This window comes from Lontra canadensis, unplaced genomic scaffold, assembly GCF_010015895.1.
Source record: "Lontra canadensis isolate GAN:19392208 unplaced genomic scaffold, GSC_riverotter_1.0 scaffold34, whole genome shotgun sequence".
Taxonomy (NCBI): domain Eukaryota; kingdom Metazoa; phylum Chordata; class Mammalia; order Carnivora; family Mustelidae; genus Lontra; species Lontra canadensis.
Window position 1 is genome coordinate 8,569,571 of NW_022631028.1, and position 18,443 is coordinate 8,588,013.

General features: G+C 43.3%; 1 protein-coding gene across 2 annotated transcripts in view; it reads right to left on the reverse strand.

Moving 5' to 3' along the window:
• Nucleotides 1-1,379: 1,379 nt before the first annotated feature.
• EIF4E3 (eukaryotic translation initiation factor 4E family member 3) overlaps nucleotides 1,380-18,443 on the reverse strand; it is a 40,037-nt gene continuing 22,973 nt past the window's right edge. Inside the window, exons 3-7 of one of the 2 annotated variants that reach the window (XM_032867401.1) lie at nucleotides 13,817-13,911; nucleotides 12,245-12,305; nucleotides 9,554-9,620; nucleotides 6,006-6,161; nucleotides 1,380-1,630 (exon numbers count right to left, since the gene is read on the reverse strand). In XM_032867401.1, the coding sequence (XP_032723292.1) occupies nucleotides 1,584-1,630; nucleotides 6,006-6,161; nucleotides 9,554-9,620; nucleotides 12,245-12,305; nucleotides 13,817-13,911 (426 nt within the window). In that variant the 3' untranslated portion in view covers nucleotides 1,380-1,583. The remainder of the gene's footprint in view (nucleotides 1,631-6,005; nucleotides 6,162-9,553; nucleotides 9,621-12,244; nucleotides 12,306-13,816; nucleotides 13,912-18,443) is intronic. The other variant, XM_032867400.1, reaches the window with a different exon arrangement.

The window sequence follows — 18,443 nt, forward strand, 5'->3', positions numbered from 1 at the left end:
TTTCATGACTGTGATCATTGAGATTATGGTTGATATGGTTAGCAATGCAAGTGAAGGGCACAACTTTTATAAATAGATATCGTTGGAAGTATTTAAAAATGTTTGATGGGAGAATTTTATTTACAAACACAGGCTGGAGGCTTGAAGAGGCCCTACCTCTCTCTGCTGGTCGATACTGCAAGAGGTATTAAAAATCCTGGGTACAACGAAGTTCTGAGCACAGGGTCCTTTCTGTGACATGTATAAGCGTGCACTAGCTCCCTGGACTCAGAAAAAGCCAGGAAGAGGAAGTGTCTTCAAATGGCCCTGCCTTTTTCAAATAACAGCAGTAGGAGGCTTGGCAGAGTCGAGAGAGGGAAATTGGCACATTTTGGAAAGAGTCTCAGTGTTCCAGAGGGTGGCCGTTTCCTTCTACTAAAACCGGCATTTCTTTGGTAACATAATATAATATATATCAACAATTCCAAAAATTAATATCAACAGAATGCACTCTACGTTCCACTTTGCCAATGTTCACATTCATCCTGGAAATGAGATTTACCTTCCTGCTCCTAAATGACAAAGGCAGGGGAGAGCTGCCCAGGCAGGAAGACTATCGATTATTGGAAATCATATACAATGTGAGCAGGAAAAAGGGATAATCTAACAAAGTGTGTTTGAAAGGATTTGGAAAGCCCTAAATGGGCACACACATCCAAAATTCAGAAGTAGCTTTAATGCAAACAATTACAATACCTCTACCTCTTCAAATCAGAAATACAAGGTCTCCTACCAGGAGAAATCCATTGCCACCACTCTATGCCTATCCTTCGAGAAGGCCAAATTGAAATTCTGGTTAGAAATACTTCCACAGATGGTGTGAAGACCTCGAGTTTGATTTATATCCTGAAATATTCAACTGTGATTATAGTTTTCATGTTCGGCAACCCAACTATTATTTTCCTTTTATTGCTAAAAAAAAAGTTTAAAAAGGAAAAATAAAAGATGTGTGTGCTGTCAGTGCAAAATCAGATTAAGTATGGTTTTTCTTTTCCCTGGGACAGAAAAAAACAATGCCCAGTGCACAGTCTTAAGGAATGTGTCACAACAAATAATCAAGACAGGTTTCACCAAGCTAGTATTCCTCCGAGTACAGTGTGGTTTTCAAAAGCAGTATTGTCACGATTAGGCATATTCTCATGAACTAGGTACAGCAGAGCTACTCAAAGGGAAACCGATTTCTTGTGCCTCAATGAAAGGGGAGTGTAGAAAACAATAATTAGACTGAATAAGGAAATTTAAAAGGAAAAAAAGAACAACCAAAAAACCCAAAAAAACCCAGAGTGAAAAGAACAGAGAATTCAGAAAGCAAAAGAGAGAGAGAGAGAGAGAGAAAAGCAAGTAATGTGACGGTAGAAACCCACACAGTCCCCCCAACCCCACCTGCCACTTTGAGCCCTAATCGCCCCGTCTGCAAGGACAGAAACCCACTCTACATGGACCAGCATCGGGCTTCGGCAAGTCTTCTCTTCACTCTCCCTCCTGTTAAGACCGTTTCCAAAACCAATCAGCAAAGGACAAAGAATTCTTTACAGAGTGTGCAATTAGTGTTTTCCACGTCCACCTTCAAAAGCATGATGCTCTTCATGGGCTAAAGGACAGAAAAAAACAAAAAAGAAAAAAAGGAAAGAAAACTTTAAGCAAAGGATGGGGCAACCCTTCTCTAAGGCATCTCATTCAGTTTCCCCAAAGGCTGGCAAGAACGCAAATACCTTTTTGTGCCAGTAACTGTTAGCTAAGGCGTGCATTTCCTGAGAAACGTAATCATGAAAATTAAAACAAGGAATAAACAAGCAATGGGCATGCTGCCTGTTTCTTCTTGCTGTGCCGAGAGGATGAGTAATCCCCACGAGCTGATGAAGAAAATATGCAGGGCCTCCAATGCTCTGGGGTGGGGGGAGAATGTGCCCCACAGGATGCACAGGGTGGGGGAACCCAAAGTTACCCACTCCAGGGCCGTGCAAGGACCTATCTTTAGAAATAAAATAAAACAAAAACAAAGCAAAGCAAAGAATAACACAAGTGGGTAAGCAGTCCTATCACATCCCCCCACCTCTGAGCACCCTCTGTGGGAAATGAAATTTCATAAAACGGATGGGACTTTTATTTTTCCCAATCATGTTGTTCATTTTTTTTTTCCCCTCCGTCCTGTTGTCTGGCTTGCAAAGTCACTAATTACAGCTAGGGACCCTAGGATAAAAAATGGTGCTATCAAAGATATTTTTCAAAGACTTAAAATTTTATAAAGAAGTGGGAAATAAGACATTCATAATACATAGAACATTTTCTCCAAGGCAAAAAAGGCCAAGTGTGAAAGTCCACTTCCTGGAATCTGACTAACATAATCATGAAGCAAGGGCAGATTATCTTCTCTTGAAGGGAAAAGTTGCTCCAGCTTGGGTCTGGTAAAGCCCAAGGCAACTCAGTTCTCTGTGCTTCGTCTCCCTGTGTCCTCCCCCTGCGGGCTGTGCATGATGTCCTAGGAAGGCACGGATGGGCTGGCCCATTCCACCTGTCAAGCCCCTCCCATTTCTCTGTCTTTAATAAAGACTAAGTTCTTCAGACTAGTGTCTGCAGGGGTGAAGCGGTGGGCACAGGGACCATTTTCCCTTCAGGATCATCCTGGATGTTTGCCCCAACCTCTTCTTCATTTGGATAAAATCCTGGGGGAATCATACCTATTAGCTCCCAGGGTTACTGTGGGTTGGCCAAATTCCCAAGGAGACTCTATAATCCCAAATGATTTAACTGAATGCTTTTCGCATGTAGAACTTTACAAATATCCCCTCCCCCCCTCCCCTTTTTTCTCTTCAAAACCGATTTTTAGGGCTGGTACCGAAGCAAATATGGTCTGTTCTGCAGTGAAATATACAGTGCCACAGGGTCAGGTAGGGGAGGCCCAGACCTCTTGGTGACGCTGGGCTCCAAGTGAGGAACTGAGACATATGGATTGGGCCGGGATTTTCATGACGCTGAGTGTGAGGACAGTCTGCGGCAGTCATGGCTGAGACATGGAAGGCGTGTAACTGTCACGGGCTATGGAGCTAGCTGAAGAGAACATTCAGAACTGGGGGAGTCCTGCGAGACGGAAGTTCTTCCAGCCTTGGGTGAGCCTTGGTGGGAAGAGAATATAGAATTCTCGAAACTGGGAGTCAAGAGACTTGCTCCGGAAAGGGGCGAGAATAAGTATTTTGCGCTACGCAGGCCGCGTGTTCTCTGTCCCAACAGTGAACTCTGCCACCGTCGGCACCAAGCAGCCGTACATGGTATGCGCACAAACGGGCACCGCTAGGCACCCATACACTTTATCTATATATGGACACGGAAATTTGAATTTCATACAATTTTCATGTGCTACGAAATGTCGTTCTTCCCCTGATTTTTTCCAACCATTTAAAGATGTGAAAACCATTCTTAGCTGCAGCCCCTACTGAAGGAGGCAAGGAGGGGGCAGATTTGGCTAAAGGTTCCTAGTGTGCCAACCTCTGCTCTAAATAATTCTCCCATCAGAAAGGATGTCATTCAGCTGCTCTGAAGAACATAACGGAATGGGTGTGGGGTGTGGGAAAGGTCTCCCTGTACAACGTGAGTGTCTCCGTCAAATAATTAATCTGTGTCCAAATCCTGTATAGCTTAACAACAGCCCACTCATCTCCCCTGCTTGGAGGCCTTGACCCAAGATGCTTGGGCTCTTTCCACCTGGGAAATCTGCCATGTCACCTAGCTTCTGTACACTTGTGAATACTTACACAGGATCCTGTTAACAAAACAGAATCAAAGCATGGAGTTGGCCATTCCTAACTTAGCTCACACTACGACTGTTCTTCATCATGCTGTGAATAAGATTTCTGCCCAAACCTCATTTTTCCAAATCAATTCTGCAGCACGTGGTGTATAATAATCCTACTGAGTAAAGGACTGCCTGCTTTATATAAAATAAAGAGAATTGCTTGTTTTTTCCAATTCAAATTTTTATTTGAATAATCTTTGAGTCTTTAAATGTTAATTTATGCCATTAAAACATGGATTTCTACAGAGACCCTAGCCAGTTCTGCATTACTCACAAACTTCACAATGGCATCTATCTTTAGGGCAACTAGTCAGCTTGATTCAACTGGCCAGGTTGCAACTTCTCCCCCTTGCTTGGCTTGCCCTCCCCCTTCTTCCCCAAGCCATCACAACAACTAAGCAGTGACTCATCCAGGTTCGGTCTTACCTGATTATTACCAGTGCCCTAAGAACTCGCCTAACCACTCTATGGCTTCATTTTCTAGTGAAATACTCCTATCATCTTGGACCTGCTGTGAACTGTGTTACTTGGAAATTTAATCAGAGAATTTTGAAGCAGAAGGAACCTTGGAGATCATTTAAGACCAACCTCCTCAATAGTCTGATGACAAAGTAAAAGGACAAGAAAAGTGTGATCTGCTCGAGGTCCCATGGTTGAAGGGGAACAAAAATTCAGAGGGCCTGACTTGATGATTCCAAATTTGCTTCTCTCCTCTTTTGAGTTGAACGTGGAGTGGGTTCAAAGGTGGGAAAGACTCCTGTAGCCCCATTCATAAGTGGCCATGAAATATACTTCCTTCCAGAGAGTTAGTCTTATGAAGCAGAAAAAAACAAGAAAAGACCCTTGGTGACCTTTCAATTAATATGTGGGTTGAAATACAATTAGGGTTCCCCAAGGACTGAAAATTGTATCTACAAATGTGCAGTTTCCACACTGCACAGCCAAGAATCCACTTCGGCAGGGCCATTTTTCTGTCTCTTTTATTGAAACTTTCATTTAAAATTCAGGAGCTAAGCACCTGCTGAATATCTACAGCAACATATCAGTCTTGTTGCTTAAAATCTAAATCCCTTGGTCTGTGATTTTATGATTCCTTCGAAGGAGGCCTTTGTTTTAATAACCTCTGTCCTACCAAGACAATCTCAAAAGAACATTTGATTTTTTTTCCCCTCCTTTTTGGCAAGGGGTTGGGAAAAGTGAAACAATAATGGAGTGTATTTCAACAAGACTGAGATGCACTCCTCACCCCACATCAGAAGACCCCTGGCATCAATAATACATCATAGTTTAATTGGGAGTCTTTTATTTTTCTCTCTTGGTGATTATAAACTAATACTTATCATCAAAGGCATCTTAGAGTCAATGAAATTCCACACAGTTAAAAAAACAAAAACAAAAACAAAAAAACACTGGGTTATTGACTCTTGGAATGGTTTGGGAAACGGGAATTTATCAGATGTATGTAGAGGGCTGTCAGTACTTCTCTCGAACTCACTGTTAAAAGTGTAACCTGCAGTTTGATCTACCAAACAATCATTTAATCGCACTAAGCTGTTTTCATTATGAAAAAGATGACTTTTTCAAAAGAGCACACAAAAGCAATGAACATGAATCATGATGGAAACAATGGGTCCACACACCTATTCATACTGTTAACATTTCACCACTGTGCGTGAATTCTCTTTCGTTCTGTGTCACAGTCCTCTGTAATGAGGAAGTATTAGCATTTCAGTAGCATTCAATCACCCCTGCGCTCAGAACGAGTTCCTCCACAAATATAGATGTTATACATTATAAATTCCTGTTTATGAAGGGATGATTGAATATCTACCTGCCAGCTCAAATAACAGAATTCTTGTTATTCTTATTTCAAACAGAAGGTAATTTTTCCTGAGAGTGACAAATTTAAGGTCAGGTTTAAATTTCCAAAATAACCAATACAACACATATCACCTTTTCTGATCCATGTGTTTGGGTGACAATAAAAGCTCATTTTAATTTCTTGAGACTGAACCTTTTTTTTTTTTTTTAACACTTATATGTATTTTATCGAATTATTTTCTGGATTATAAAATTTTGAGTGATTCTGCCTTCACCTCATTTGCAACATAGTCTCTATCTTTAAAAGTAATCATAGAATAAACTAGAGAGTAATAACTGAAAATAGAGCACTTACGTTTATAAAATACTGCTTTAAAAGATATGTGGGGCAGAAGTTCATAGATCTTTTCTAACACGGTCGCTTCACCCACTAGAGAGGCGTTTACATTCCAGACTTGAACGACATCTTCCCGGTCCCGAACGCTGACACTGACTCCTATGACTTCGTCATCTGAGGGGAAGGCAGGGAAGAAAGAAATGAGCAGTAATTCCAAGTCTGTCTGCGTTGTTTCTTAAGCACTTATTGTCATAGCTGTAAGTTACAGATAAGATAATAAAAAGGTGGCACAAGAGAACACATGATAAATACTGTTTCTAAGGGGAACCGCTGGACAAAAAGCAAGTTAGTGGACAAAAGCTGCAACAGGCACGTCACACTGACCCAGGGACTTAGATAAACATCGTGTTCCAGCCAAACGAATTTTCCAGATAAGTAATTTATCCTTTTTAACATGTTACCAAAGCTTTTTGACTTATTTCTTTGTCTGTTTTGAGGAGACTTTTTCTAAAATGGGTTGCATAATGCTCTGTCCTCTGAAAGCCAAGTGAACTCAAATGAACTTTTCCTCGATGCTTGACTGTCTTTGTTAAGAACAGCAAGTATATCTCTGGACTTCCTGCCAAGTGTTCAGAGATCGTGGGGTGGTTAGTGCTATTTGCCCCAATCCTAACTGGACCCAGATCACGTGTTCCTAGCTGCTCATTCTGTTTCTGTGTGGTTTGCTTGTCTGCCCCTTCCCTTTTCATGCTTTCAGCGATTCTCTCCGGCTCCTCCCCTTCAGGTTTTGGCGTTTTGAACTTTGGGCTAGAGAACCAATGACCACCTATCAGCGCTGTGTATAAACTGAGAGTAAATATCTTCTGAGTGTGGCTCTGCTAGTCTAGTACTTCTGTGAATGGACATTAAAGCATTCATCGATACTGATTCGTGTAGGTCTGTTATCTATTTTTAACTAGATTCTGGGTTGGGGGCTACTCTGTAGATATTTGAGAATGGCGGCCAGATAAGGAAGGCTCTGGACAATCATATGCTTCCTTGCACCTACTCTGTGTCCTTTAATTTGTGGCAAAATGACAGGAATAAAGGGTTTTCACTCCTGGTTTATGTGCTCATGCCATATTAATGAAATAGGGTTGGCTCTCTGTACTTGAGTGCCCAGGATCTATAAACAAAATGCAAAAGATGAGCAGTATCAAAATTAGGAAATTTTGCTTTAGTTAATATGCTTTGTCTAATTTGCCTAATTTGCTCTAAATCTGTGCATCTAAATATTTATATCATCAATTTTTCCAATTGTCTTCTGGGGGTTAAAACATTCCAGTATTCTAATATAATTTAAAAGAGGGCACATCTAATTTACTACAGGAATTCATCTTTAGTAAAATAATTCCTTTGTTTCCTCCTTCCTTCCCTCCCCTCCTTCACTCCCTCCCTCCCTTCTTTCCTTCTAATTGTGTACGACTTGACACTAAATTGATGCCATTTATATCACCATTTGAAAACAGGCAACATTGGTTTATGGTATCAGAAGCCAGACTGATGGCCACCTTTGGGAGGAAGGGAGGGAGAGAAGGGATTCTGAGGCAGGAGTAATGTTGCACTTGCTCCCTGATCTGGATGCAGTTTTGGGGATCTATTGCCTTTGTGACTATTTATCAAGCTATACACATTACAATTTGTGTACTTTTTGGGATGTATGTCACATTTAAATCAAAATTTCAAGAAAAAAAAATAGGAAGGACCTAATCCCAGCCATCCCTTAGCCAAGAGAAACACTGTTGCATCAAAAATTTTTAGTTCAGGTTTCTCATTTTTGAATTTACGCCTGCAACGGGCACTTGGTCGAGCTCAAGAACCTATGTGAACAGAAAATCAACACATCAAGAGGGAAGCCCTGTGCATGTATTTTCATTACCATTTTCGAGAATGGCCATGAAGATACTAGATCAGCCTTTTAGGGAAACATCAGCATTCTTCGGTCTTTGGGGATGGCCCATTTCTACACTCTTGGCCAGAGGGTGCTGTAATTGATGGCTGTTGGATCTGCTGAGCCGTCCAGATTTCAGTTTGGCTTGGCTCTTGATAACCAGGCGGCTCCTACCAGCCTAGCACTTTCAGAAGCGGCATGGTCAAAGTCTTCAACTCTTACGCAAAGGCAGATCTGTCAGCAATCATGTAATATTCATAAGTAGAATCGACCAGCAAAACCCTAATTATTTTAGGGGACTGGCAGAAGAGTGAGGAGGAGCCACTGTTTAAAGATGGGGGAAGTGAGGCTTGGAGAGACTGGCCAGCTTGCTCCAGGTGGCAGAGCGGGGGTCACAGCAGAGCTAACGTGTAACACACTGTTAATGGTGCACCGGTTTCCTAAGTCAACTACGGAACAACAGGCCTTCTTTACTCAATCCTGCCTGTTTATTATTACTTAGACTGTTTTCCCGAGGTTCTGGAAACAGGAATAATTTGCACAGGAAACTTCCTCTCCCAGGGATTTATGTGTTTATAATTATGCCTAGGACATATTTTTGGCTCCATATTGTGAAGTTGCTAACTATTCCCTGTTAACATAGAAGGAATCTGTACTTTTAAGACAATTTCATCTCATCCCAGGTTTTGTCTGAAGGGAATGAAAACTGGTATAATAAGGAAGCAAAACAAAAGGAGAATTATGGAAACTGCTAGTAAGTGAATTTGAAGGTTGCCAGGCAATGACTTGACCTGGGGGGGGGGTGCCCAAAGTTAGCACCATCTAAGACACCTGGGGACTAATTAATCAGTACTAATTAGCTAAGAAAAAAAAATTTAACTCAAAGCTGAACAGGTAAAGTGTTATTTTAAATGTCACCTCAGAAGGGTTCTGAAGGAACTAGCCGGGAAGAAAACAAAATGTTAAGCATGCAATTCAACTCTTCTCTTTGAGCGGTTTCATCACAAAAACAAAGTAATATCAAAGTGGACTTTACGGAGGCTCTGAGAAATTCACCCAGTATTTGAAAATGCCTGAGGACCTTCTATCTGAGCTTCTGTTGTGGGGTTACAAGTCCCGGGGTGAGCACATCCCCTCCTCGCCTTTGTAAGTCTCTTTGAGCAGGGGCCCAAGAGTGGGACAGGAGGAAGGGAGAAAAACCAGGGGGGGACACAAGGGACTATGCTGGTGTCACTCCATACTCCACTAGACACCACTTACCCCTCTGGAAGAACTGGAATGAGAAGTCTAACCCAAACTGTGTCAAGAACCAACTGATACTAAATTTTCTTTTCTTTCCTTTTCACCTATTGATTTTAGACACATGTTCGTGGATACTACTAACATGAGCTATGTGAGGAAAAAGATATGTACATACACATACGTACATACATTTAACACACATAAATATGTACGTGTACATACACATATGACACAAAATGCCATGATCACATGAAAAAAACCTGTAACTTCACAGTTACCAAGTAAAGAACTTCGAAACAGGTCAAAAGTCAAACACGCAGAAACAAACGTCTCCAAGTGACAAGCACAAGCCAAGCAGACACGAGCAAGTGACCGACGGCATGGGCTTCTTTACCTGCAGCGGCACAGTCTGTGAACTGTTCCCCGATTGTCGCTAACAACAACTCTTTCCAAACTGTGGACTGGCATGGGAAAAGAATAAAAAATAGCAAACAAAACAAAAAAACAAACAAAAACAAAAACAAACAAACAAAATAAAACAAAACAAAAAAACAAAACAAAAAAAAACCAAAACAAAACCAGAAATAAAAAAAAACAAAAACCAATAACAACACATATATTTTTAGACAAGTATCTTCAACAAGTCACATTTCTTTCAGCTTCACATGCATTGTTCATATCCATTATTTGGAGCCCACACACATCCCCGGGTCACAGGTGTCAACACTTAATAGTGGCATATACTGTATCGCTTCACAAGTAACTTTACACAGATAGATACCGGGGATCCAAAGTCACAAACTTTGTGTCCGTAACACTTTGTGTCCAAAGCCACAGAGTCAATCTCTAGTGAAACCATGATGAAGTTCAAAAGAATGGGATGGGTGGGTAGGTAATGCTTTCAAATGACTTAGAAGGTTCCAATTCCTTGAGCTTTCACGGATTCAAAATGTATCAATTGATTAGAGTTGAAAGCTATTAGTAAAATCCTTCTCTCCAAAACCCTCCCTTGCCCTCTGTTTTTCTGGCAGTTTACGAGATACTTAAGAGGTTACCGCAGTGATGAGCTCTTAAGGAAGTTCAGAGACTTGCAAATTGCCATCCAGCAGAGACACATTGCTACGTCAAGGGGCAGAACTTGTGTGTGTGCACGCGTCTCTTGGAAGACTCAGTTCGTGTTCCCACCCACCTCCTGCAAGTGAGAAACCTGGAGTCCCTTCTACCCAAGGGACTACTGGGACCACTCAGGCCAGCCAGTCAACGGCCAGCAAGCGCTCACAGGCAGCTGGGGGCCTAAAAGTTCTCACAGTATTCCCCCTCAAAAAGCTCTTGGTCCCATGTATCTTCCTTGCCAGAGCTAACAGGCCCTAAACTCTCCCAGAACTGGGTTTGAACCTTGCCAGGCTGCTTGGTCGGGGAGCGGACAGACTAAGGGAACATCAGTTTCCTCAGGCGAGCGGGGAATAACAACAGGCTGATCTCCCAGGGTTGCTGTGACCATGAAATTAGTCAACAAATGTATTCAAAGGGCTTAGCACTGTGACTGCAGCAAAAGAAGTTAATACTTAAAATCTGTTCCACAAATAGCAACAAGTTTGCTCTATGCCAGGTGCTCGCTACATATTAACTCTAAATAATGGTGTTTATTACTATGTCCTAATGCATGGAAAGCAGCCTAGCTGAATTTTTAACCAAGATGATAGCTGTTAAGCACCAGGAGCTTTCACTCGCAAGGAAGAATGTATTTTCCCTTTTCTAGATGCTCCCTTTGGCTCTGCTGGTCTCCCTTCTGGAAATCATCCTCTCCATTCTCTACGTCCCACCTGTGGTGTCTTACACTTTCATGATGAAGTTGAGAGCCTTGCAAGTAAGTCAGGGGAAAGGGGAGGTTCCCTCCCTCACTGTGACATCAGACAAGGTTGGCCCACCAGACCCCACTCCTCCACAAGTGACAGTGAGTGAAAAGGACACCTGTACAGACGTGTATGTGCTAGTATCTGTGACGGCAGATGGACGAGGAGAGAAAGGATGACTGTGCCCATCAGCTACCGTTCACCACACGCTGACATCACACATTTGTATCTACCAGAACTCAAAGTCTGGTGTGAGTCAATCAAGCACAAGAAAAGGAAACCATGCTCTTGCTGAAATTAAAAACAACTTACGTTCTCTCCTCTTAAAAGAGAGGGGCAGGAGGAGCTTTGCAGGCCTTGCCTGGTGGTTGGCTGCCCTGACATTTTTGCGAAAGCCAAGTAACAGGCAAATCCTGGAGCTATGCATCTTGCTGACAGTCTGCTTCATTAACAAATAAATCTGGTCACATCTTTAGGTTTGCGCTTATAGGGAAATGACTCAAACCTATGGGTCTCTGGAGACACTGTAATTCTTTGAGCTTATCCACATGAAAGAAACCATGAAGAGGTGACTCGGGTAGCTTCTGCCCTTTCATCCATTTTCAAAGAAGTGTTTTGGTTTCCCAAAGCTTAAGAATGGGTTCGAATGTTCACTTTTTAGTCAGTATGATGAATTTGAGCCTATTCTAGAAAATCTCGGTTTCTGAGGCTTGACCACGAGAAACCAGTTGTCTCACAGGTCGTCCTACCAAGCAGACTCTCCCCAGTCCCACAGGGAGGCTGGGCACAACCTTACACGAAACCCCCCGAATGGTGTGATGTGCGGCCTCCCAAGAATCCCTGTGTCCGCACCAAGCTCAGTGGAGGAGGGACCAGCCTTGGGTGGGCAGGAATCTGCTTCTCTCTCATATACCAACTTCCATATGCTAGTCATGGCTGGTGAGGAAATGACTGCCAGCATCAGCCTTTCTGTAAAGTTTAGAAGCAGGCAGCTCTTCAGAATTTACGATACAGTCCCACGTCTGCACCGTTTCTGTACAGAAACACGGTACTACATTTTCAAGGTGACACCGGGAGGCAGAAATTCACGAAGGTCAGAACAGATTTTCTCACCCCCAGTCCTGCTCTGAGACGACCAAGTGGGCTGCCTAAAAAGCCCGAGATGTTCACCACAAGCAGTCAACAACAACCCAGCCACAGCCCGTTCTAGAAGGGGACTGGAACAAACCTACCGTGCTGTCCTTGGGGACTTTCATCTTCCATACGCCACCCTTCGCATTACTCTCCTCTTCCCTGGATCAGAGATCGAGGTTTGAAATTAGACTCAAGGATTAAGTAACTCTACATGCATTTAATTTATCCACAGATGGCATTAAAAATGACAAACAATGGAACATTCTTCAATAAACTCTCCCGCAGCCCTTTTACTATAAAAGGAAGTGGAGGAAAGAAAAAGAAAGGGGGTGAAGATGGGAAGGGAAGAAAGTGGGATTCAGTGGCCACAAGGGCAGGGGTGGCGATGGGCTACCAGCTGCTCACCCTGAAGCAGGTGACGATGAGAGGTTCCCTATGCTATCTGGGGAAGGACAATCAATACAAGTGCTTTACATGCGTGAAAGCCATTACGCTTCAGCACCGCATTCATGGCATTGCCTCGTCCAAGTCTCATATCCACCTTCCACTCTATGCCTAATAGGAGACTCGGCCCCTGTGGTGGGCACTCACCATGATTTCCTATTTAGTATCTGCTTGCTCATCTGGTAAAAGCGCCCCGATTTCCCTTTAAGGAGCTATTTGTCCCCTACTTCTATGTCAGACCCATTCTGATAGGGCTGATGCCACATCCTAGTCTCAAAGATGGGCTTCTGACCCAGGTTTGCCTATGAAAATACTGCCTCTTTCTAGTCCTCATGATTGCCCAGTGATGGAAAGAACCCGTGGTGGGCCAATGACAGCCAGCCCTGGCATCACGTGGGGTCTGGTGAAGGCTGAGAGTGATAAACTTGGAGGGTATAAGACTGCAGCTCCCAAGACCCATGCTGCCACTCCGGAGGCAGAGCCTCTCTGAAAAATTACACCAACTCTGAGGAAAGCAAAGCAAATCTGATGGAGTGTGTCAGATTCCTAACGACATCTGAGCGCTCGGGTATGGCAGAAATCAGCCCTACCAGGGGATGTCTCCGTTACTTAGAATATGCAAGGGACACGATATACGAGTTTATTACTAACTGGGACTCCAGCCCAAGCAAACTGGCTCATCATCTACTACCCTCATCATGACACCAAGCTATTAAAGAAGGGTCCCTTCCTCTAGACCCTGGGCTGTGCCTGATTCCCACACTTTTGTGGGATCCATGTGAGAGACGTTTCTGAGGTTCGACCGTACAGCAGACGTGCATACTCCACCTGACCCTCTCATCTCCCAGTAGCCTAGAAGCTTCTACACCCCACTGTGTAGGTCATTATCGTGCAAATGAAAGAACAAACCAAAAATGCAGCAACGCCCCCTACAAAGGAGCTGCATCATAAGTCTGGCGTGCGAACAATGACCTATTTTTGGTGAGACCACAATGGGGTGTTCAGTGGGGAACACTGAGAAACCTACTCGTCATCGTGGAGCCCAGGGTGAAGGGGGAAGTTGGGGCGGCAGCTTCCTTCATAATTAAGTAAGAGCTAAAATTACTTTCCATCATTACCGGGAGAAAATGACTTTGGCATTCCAATTTGGCATGAAGTAAATATTTTATGAGGTTCACAACCATTTCCCTCCCACCTTAACCTCCAATTACAAGTTAGACACTTACCAAAGTGGTCGCCTCTCTCCTCTCATTAAGTGATAACTACATCTCAGAGGCAGGCTGGTCACAGGAGGGATATTATTATACACACTCCAGAATATCTTCAAAAGAAAAACACTTTGTTTCATATACCCAGTATTGATTTACTGTGCCACTAGATTATAAAATTAATGCATTAAAGAAAAAAAAAAAGCCAGTTCTCATTAAGTCCTATCCACTTGAAATAGATTTTCTTTTCAGTAATCTTTCTAGTTTTCTGCTAGGAAATGTAACATAGCATTAAAGAATGTTCCTTGCTGATGTTGGGCCAGGTTCTTCGCTTCCCAGGAAGCTATGGCTATTTAACGAACTTCCCTATGCGATGTATCTCCGGGTAAACCTGGGCAAGGGCCTTGCTGTTGACTTTTCCAGCAGGTGGATGGCATCTGATTCAGACCTGAGTGCTGAATATATATGTAATGAACCTTATTTCCTTGTAACACAGACCACTTTCTTTCAAAGCCCAGAAGGAAACTGTTCCACTTTGGGTTAGGGGATGGCTTATGGAGGAGGAGGAGGCAAAGAGAGATCACCTTTTGCACTCTCTCCTTTCCTCTCCCCTCCTAGAAAATATAGGGAACAGCTCAGTTACTAAAGCAACAAGTTGCCCAAAATATGGGACCGCACGTTTCTGTCCTCCCCAAATGTATATACTGAAACCCTAACCTCCAAGGGGATGGTATTAGGAGGTATGGTCTTTGGGAGCTAATGAGGTCAGAAGAATAGAGCCCCCATGATGAGATTAGTGTCCCAACAAGAAAAGAAGGAGAACAAGCCCTCTTTCTCTTTTGGATGTCTGCATACAACAAGAACATGGCTATCTGTCTATAAACCAGGAAGATGGCCTTTACCAGAACCCAACCATGCAAGCACCCTGATCTTGGACTTCTAGCCCCCAGACCTGTGAGAGATCAATGTCTACTGTTTAAGCCCTCCAGACTACAGTATTCTCTTATAGCAACTGGAACTAACTCAGATGCAGAGTGGCCTGTACACAAAAACAGATTATACAAAAATAAGGGAACGAGAATGACACCAATAAGAGTAGTTCCTAATAGTGGCCCTGTTCTACCAACTTTTACATATGCATGTCATCTATCCTACCGACAGCCTTATTGGGGGCACGGTTATTACTCCTATTTTATACATAAGGGAATGCAGGCACGGAGACTCATCTGCCTAAGAGTCAGTGTTTGGTATGACCACTGGGATTAGGATGAGGATTCAGTTTACAAATAAGAAAGCCCTTCCCAGACTGTTGGGAATGGGCCATCATAACACTGCATTATGAATGCTACACAAACAAGAAATACCACTCTGTGGGGTAGGGTAAGCAAAGGGTGGCTGTCTGGGTCTTCAGGTAGATCTGAGGGAAACAGCCCAAGCAACACAACAACCAGAAAAATAAATCCTAGGGCTTCTGCCATGGAGTAACATCAGCGGAATGAAAGTTTATGTACGCTGAATGGTAAGTATTAGGAGTTGTTCAAGCCTGTCTGTCTGGTGTAAAAATTAAAGCCCAATTAACTGCAAGGAAAGCAACAACGAAATATAAGATAAAACTGAAAACAGGAAGCCACCCGGCAGTCGACTGGTCAGGAATACCTTGATCCCTTGTACTAAAGTGGTACTGCGTAAGGAACAGCTGGAAGTAGGTTAGTCGTACCAGCAGGTCCTCAGGGAGGCGTATTGGCCCTTGGGGGAGGTATTTGCCCAATAAACGGTTTGCTATAAGCGCAGACGATAACGTGACTCCGGGACTGGTCTGGTGTCAGGCTGAGCAGAGGTGGAATCTGAAACCAAATGGTTGGATTCCAAAATGAGTGCTCTTAACCACTCTGCTATTTCCTTTGAAAATAGTCTTGTGTGTTTTAGACACATCTTTCTGCAGCTGGGAAGCCATGGACCAGGTCAAGGAGTCACAGAATGAGGGATGCCTGCTGAACATGTCTTTCTGCGGGGAGATGCTCTTCGCCACATTGAGTATGGTGGTAAGCTCTAGTCTGGGACTCCCGCGATAAGGTGGCAGCGACCGGTGTGGGATTTATGGATAAAAGTACACCAGCATAAAAATCCCTGCTTTAACTAGAAGGACTTTGGTGCTGTTAAACATCAAGCCTCCTAATGGGACATCCAAACCAGAGCATCTGCCCTCCTGTCCCCCGACCCCCACCCCCACCCCCACTGATGTTCCCAGGGTCTGAAGCACCTTAAAGAGAACAACAAGGTGCTTCTCCGTGTCCAAAAAGAAATCACTCTAAGGATCACGCTGAGGTTTGTAGTTCTTTAACGGCTTCTCTTGAAAATAAACAGACAACTGACTTTTTAGTCTCGGCATATCTGACAGATGATGGCCCAAGAAGACACAGCAACAGACTGAATTCTGACTTCAGTACTTATGAAGGCACATCTTCACACATTTGTGCACGAGCACAAAACAGGAGCAAAATATCTGGTGACATCACTGAAAAGAGCCCCATTTAAGAAGTACGCAGCCCTAAAGGAGTCTGTTTCTAGCCTGTTTCCAACCCCTCATCCAATATGTGGAATATTTGTTAAATTAGTTATCTGTGGTAAACTGCAGTCCAGGAGCAGAGAATCCTCCTTCTGACAGAACATCAGAAGGTCTACATACCCCTGGGTAGCTCAACTGGTTAAGCATCTGCCTTCCGCTCAGGTCATGACCCCAGAGTCCTAGGATCGAGTCCCACACTGGGTTCCCTTTTCAGACCCTTCCCCCCCTCATGCTTTCTCTCTCTTACTCTCTCGAATAAATAAAATTTTAAAAAAGAGAGAAAGACAGAATGTCTTAGTGCTATGTTACATGCCTTTGTCATTCCCCTCACCATGTACGCATTTTATTATCTCCCCTCATAAGAAGGGTTAGTACAGTACAATAAGGTATTCTGAGAGAGAGAGCACATTCACGTAACTTTTATTACGGTATGGAGTTATAGTTGTATTTGAGTATTAGTTATTGTTAATCTCTTCCTGTACCTAATTTTTAAATTAGACTTTATCATGAGTGTGTATGTGCAGGAAAAAAACCTACTATGTATGGGCTTCAGTACTATGCAATGTTTCAGGCATCCATGGGGCGGGGCTTGGAAGGCACCCCTGCTAGATACAGGGGGGGATGACCATACACATCATAGAGAAACAGCCTGAGGAAGGAGTCCAGCATTACACACTCCTGAGACCCTCCTCCTGCTTCGAGAAAGTAAAAGCGCTCTTTCGCCGGAAGCTTGAAAATTCATGATCGTGTTCTCTGTAACACATTTTTAGTTTTGTTGAAAGACCTAAATTTGGGGTGCCTGGGTGGCTCAGTGGGTTAAAGCCTCTGCCTTTGGCTCAGGTCAGGATCCCAGGGTCCTGGGGTTGAGCCCCACATTGGGTTCTCTGCTCAGCAGGGAGCCTGCTTCCTCCTCTCTCTCTCTGCCTGCCTCTCTGCCTACTTGTGATCTCTGTCAAATAAATAAAATCTTTGAAAAGAAAAAGAAAAGAAAAAAAAAAGACCTAAATTTTACTATCAATAGGGACTTGCCCATAGATTTCAAAAGCCTAAAGGCTTTTATAATTAATTTTTAGAATTCCTATAATTAATTCAAAGTGGCCTGCAAACAGCAGATTGGAGTAAAAGTAAGCACAACGTTGATAAATCAGAGCCAAGTGCTTTTTTCAAAAGTCTGAATGATCCCCCGGGGTGAGGGAAGGTATAAAAGTCGGGCATCCTTCATTTGGGCGACATTGGCAGGCACCAGTCACAGGGAGGTACTGCAATGGGCTCTTGGGGGAACAGAACTGAACACGTGAGGGCCAGCCTTGGCTTACCCTCAGCGGGTAAGTTCTCAAGCATCCTTCGGGGACCCTCCGTGAAGAATGGAGGCAGGGCACATGGCGGACCTGTGAAGCTGTAAATTCAAGTCAAGCTGCGTTTAGGACCAGAGTTCTCAGGATCACCTTCACAGCTCATGAAGCGCTCGCAACCCTAATTTCCTCCTCTATGTATCGAGCAGATACAGCTACTGCGTTGGATGATTTAATGGTTAGAGATGAAGTAAGAGTTTGTGATATGCCTCCAGCAAGGAAGCAAGGTGTGTTCAGCCTCACCAGACAGTGTGACCAACTGCTAAATCCCCAATCTACCAGTTCTGATGGGAGCAATTATGCCCCATCTGATGGTCTTCTACCAAACAGATAATCCTTCATTAGCAGAAAAACTGACAAATTTCCTCCTCAATTTTCTACTGGAATATTCTGAAGAAATGAGAAAGAGACTGTACTTGAAAATAGTAGCAAAGAAAAAAATGCCGTGTTGTGATAGAGGAGCAGGTGTACAATAAAATAAAAACACCCAGCAAACACTCTCCCCCACCGGAAAACAACAAAATCCAGAATTTCTTCTGAGGGCCACTGCATCTGAAGCAGGAGAGTACTTTTTAAGTAAGAAGCAAGTATTTCTATTCCATAGGAATGGGTTTCTAGTTCTAGAGCTTGCTTCCCACCAACTGAATCAATGATATTTGCGGGGAGGACAGAAAGAACCCAGAGCAAACAAGACAACAAGGAAGAACTTCAAGGATGTTTTTAACTG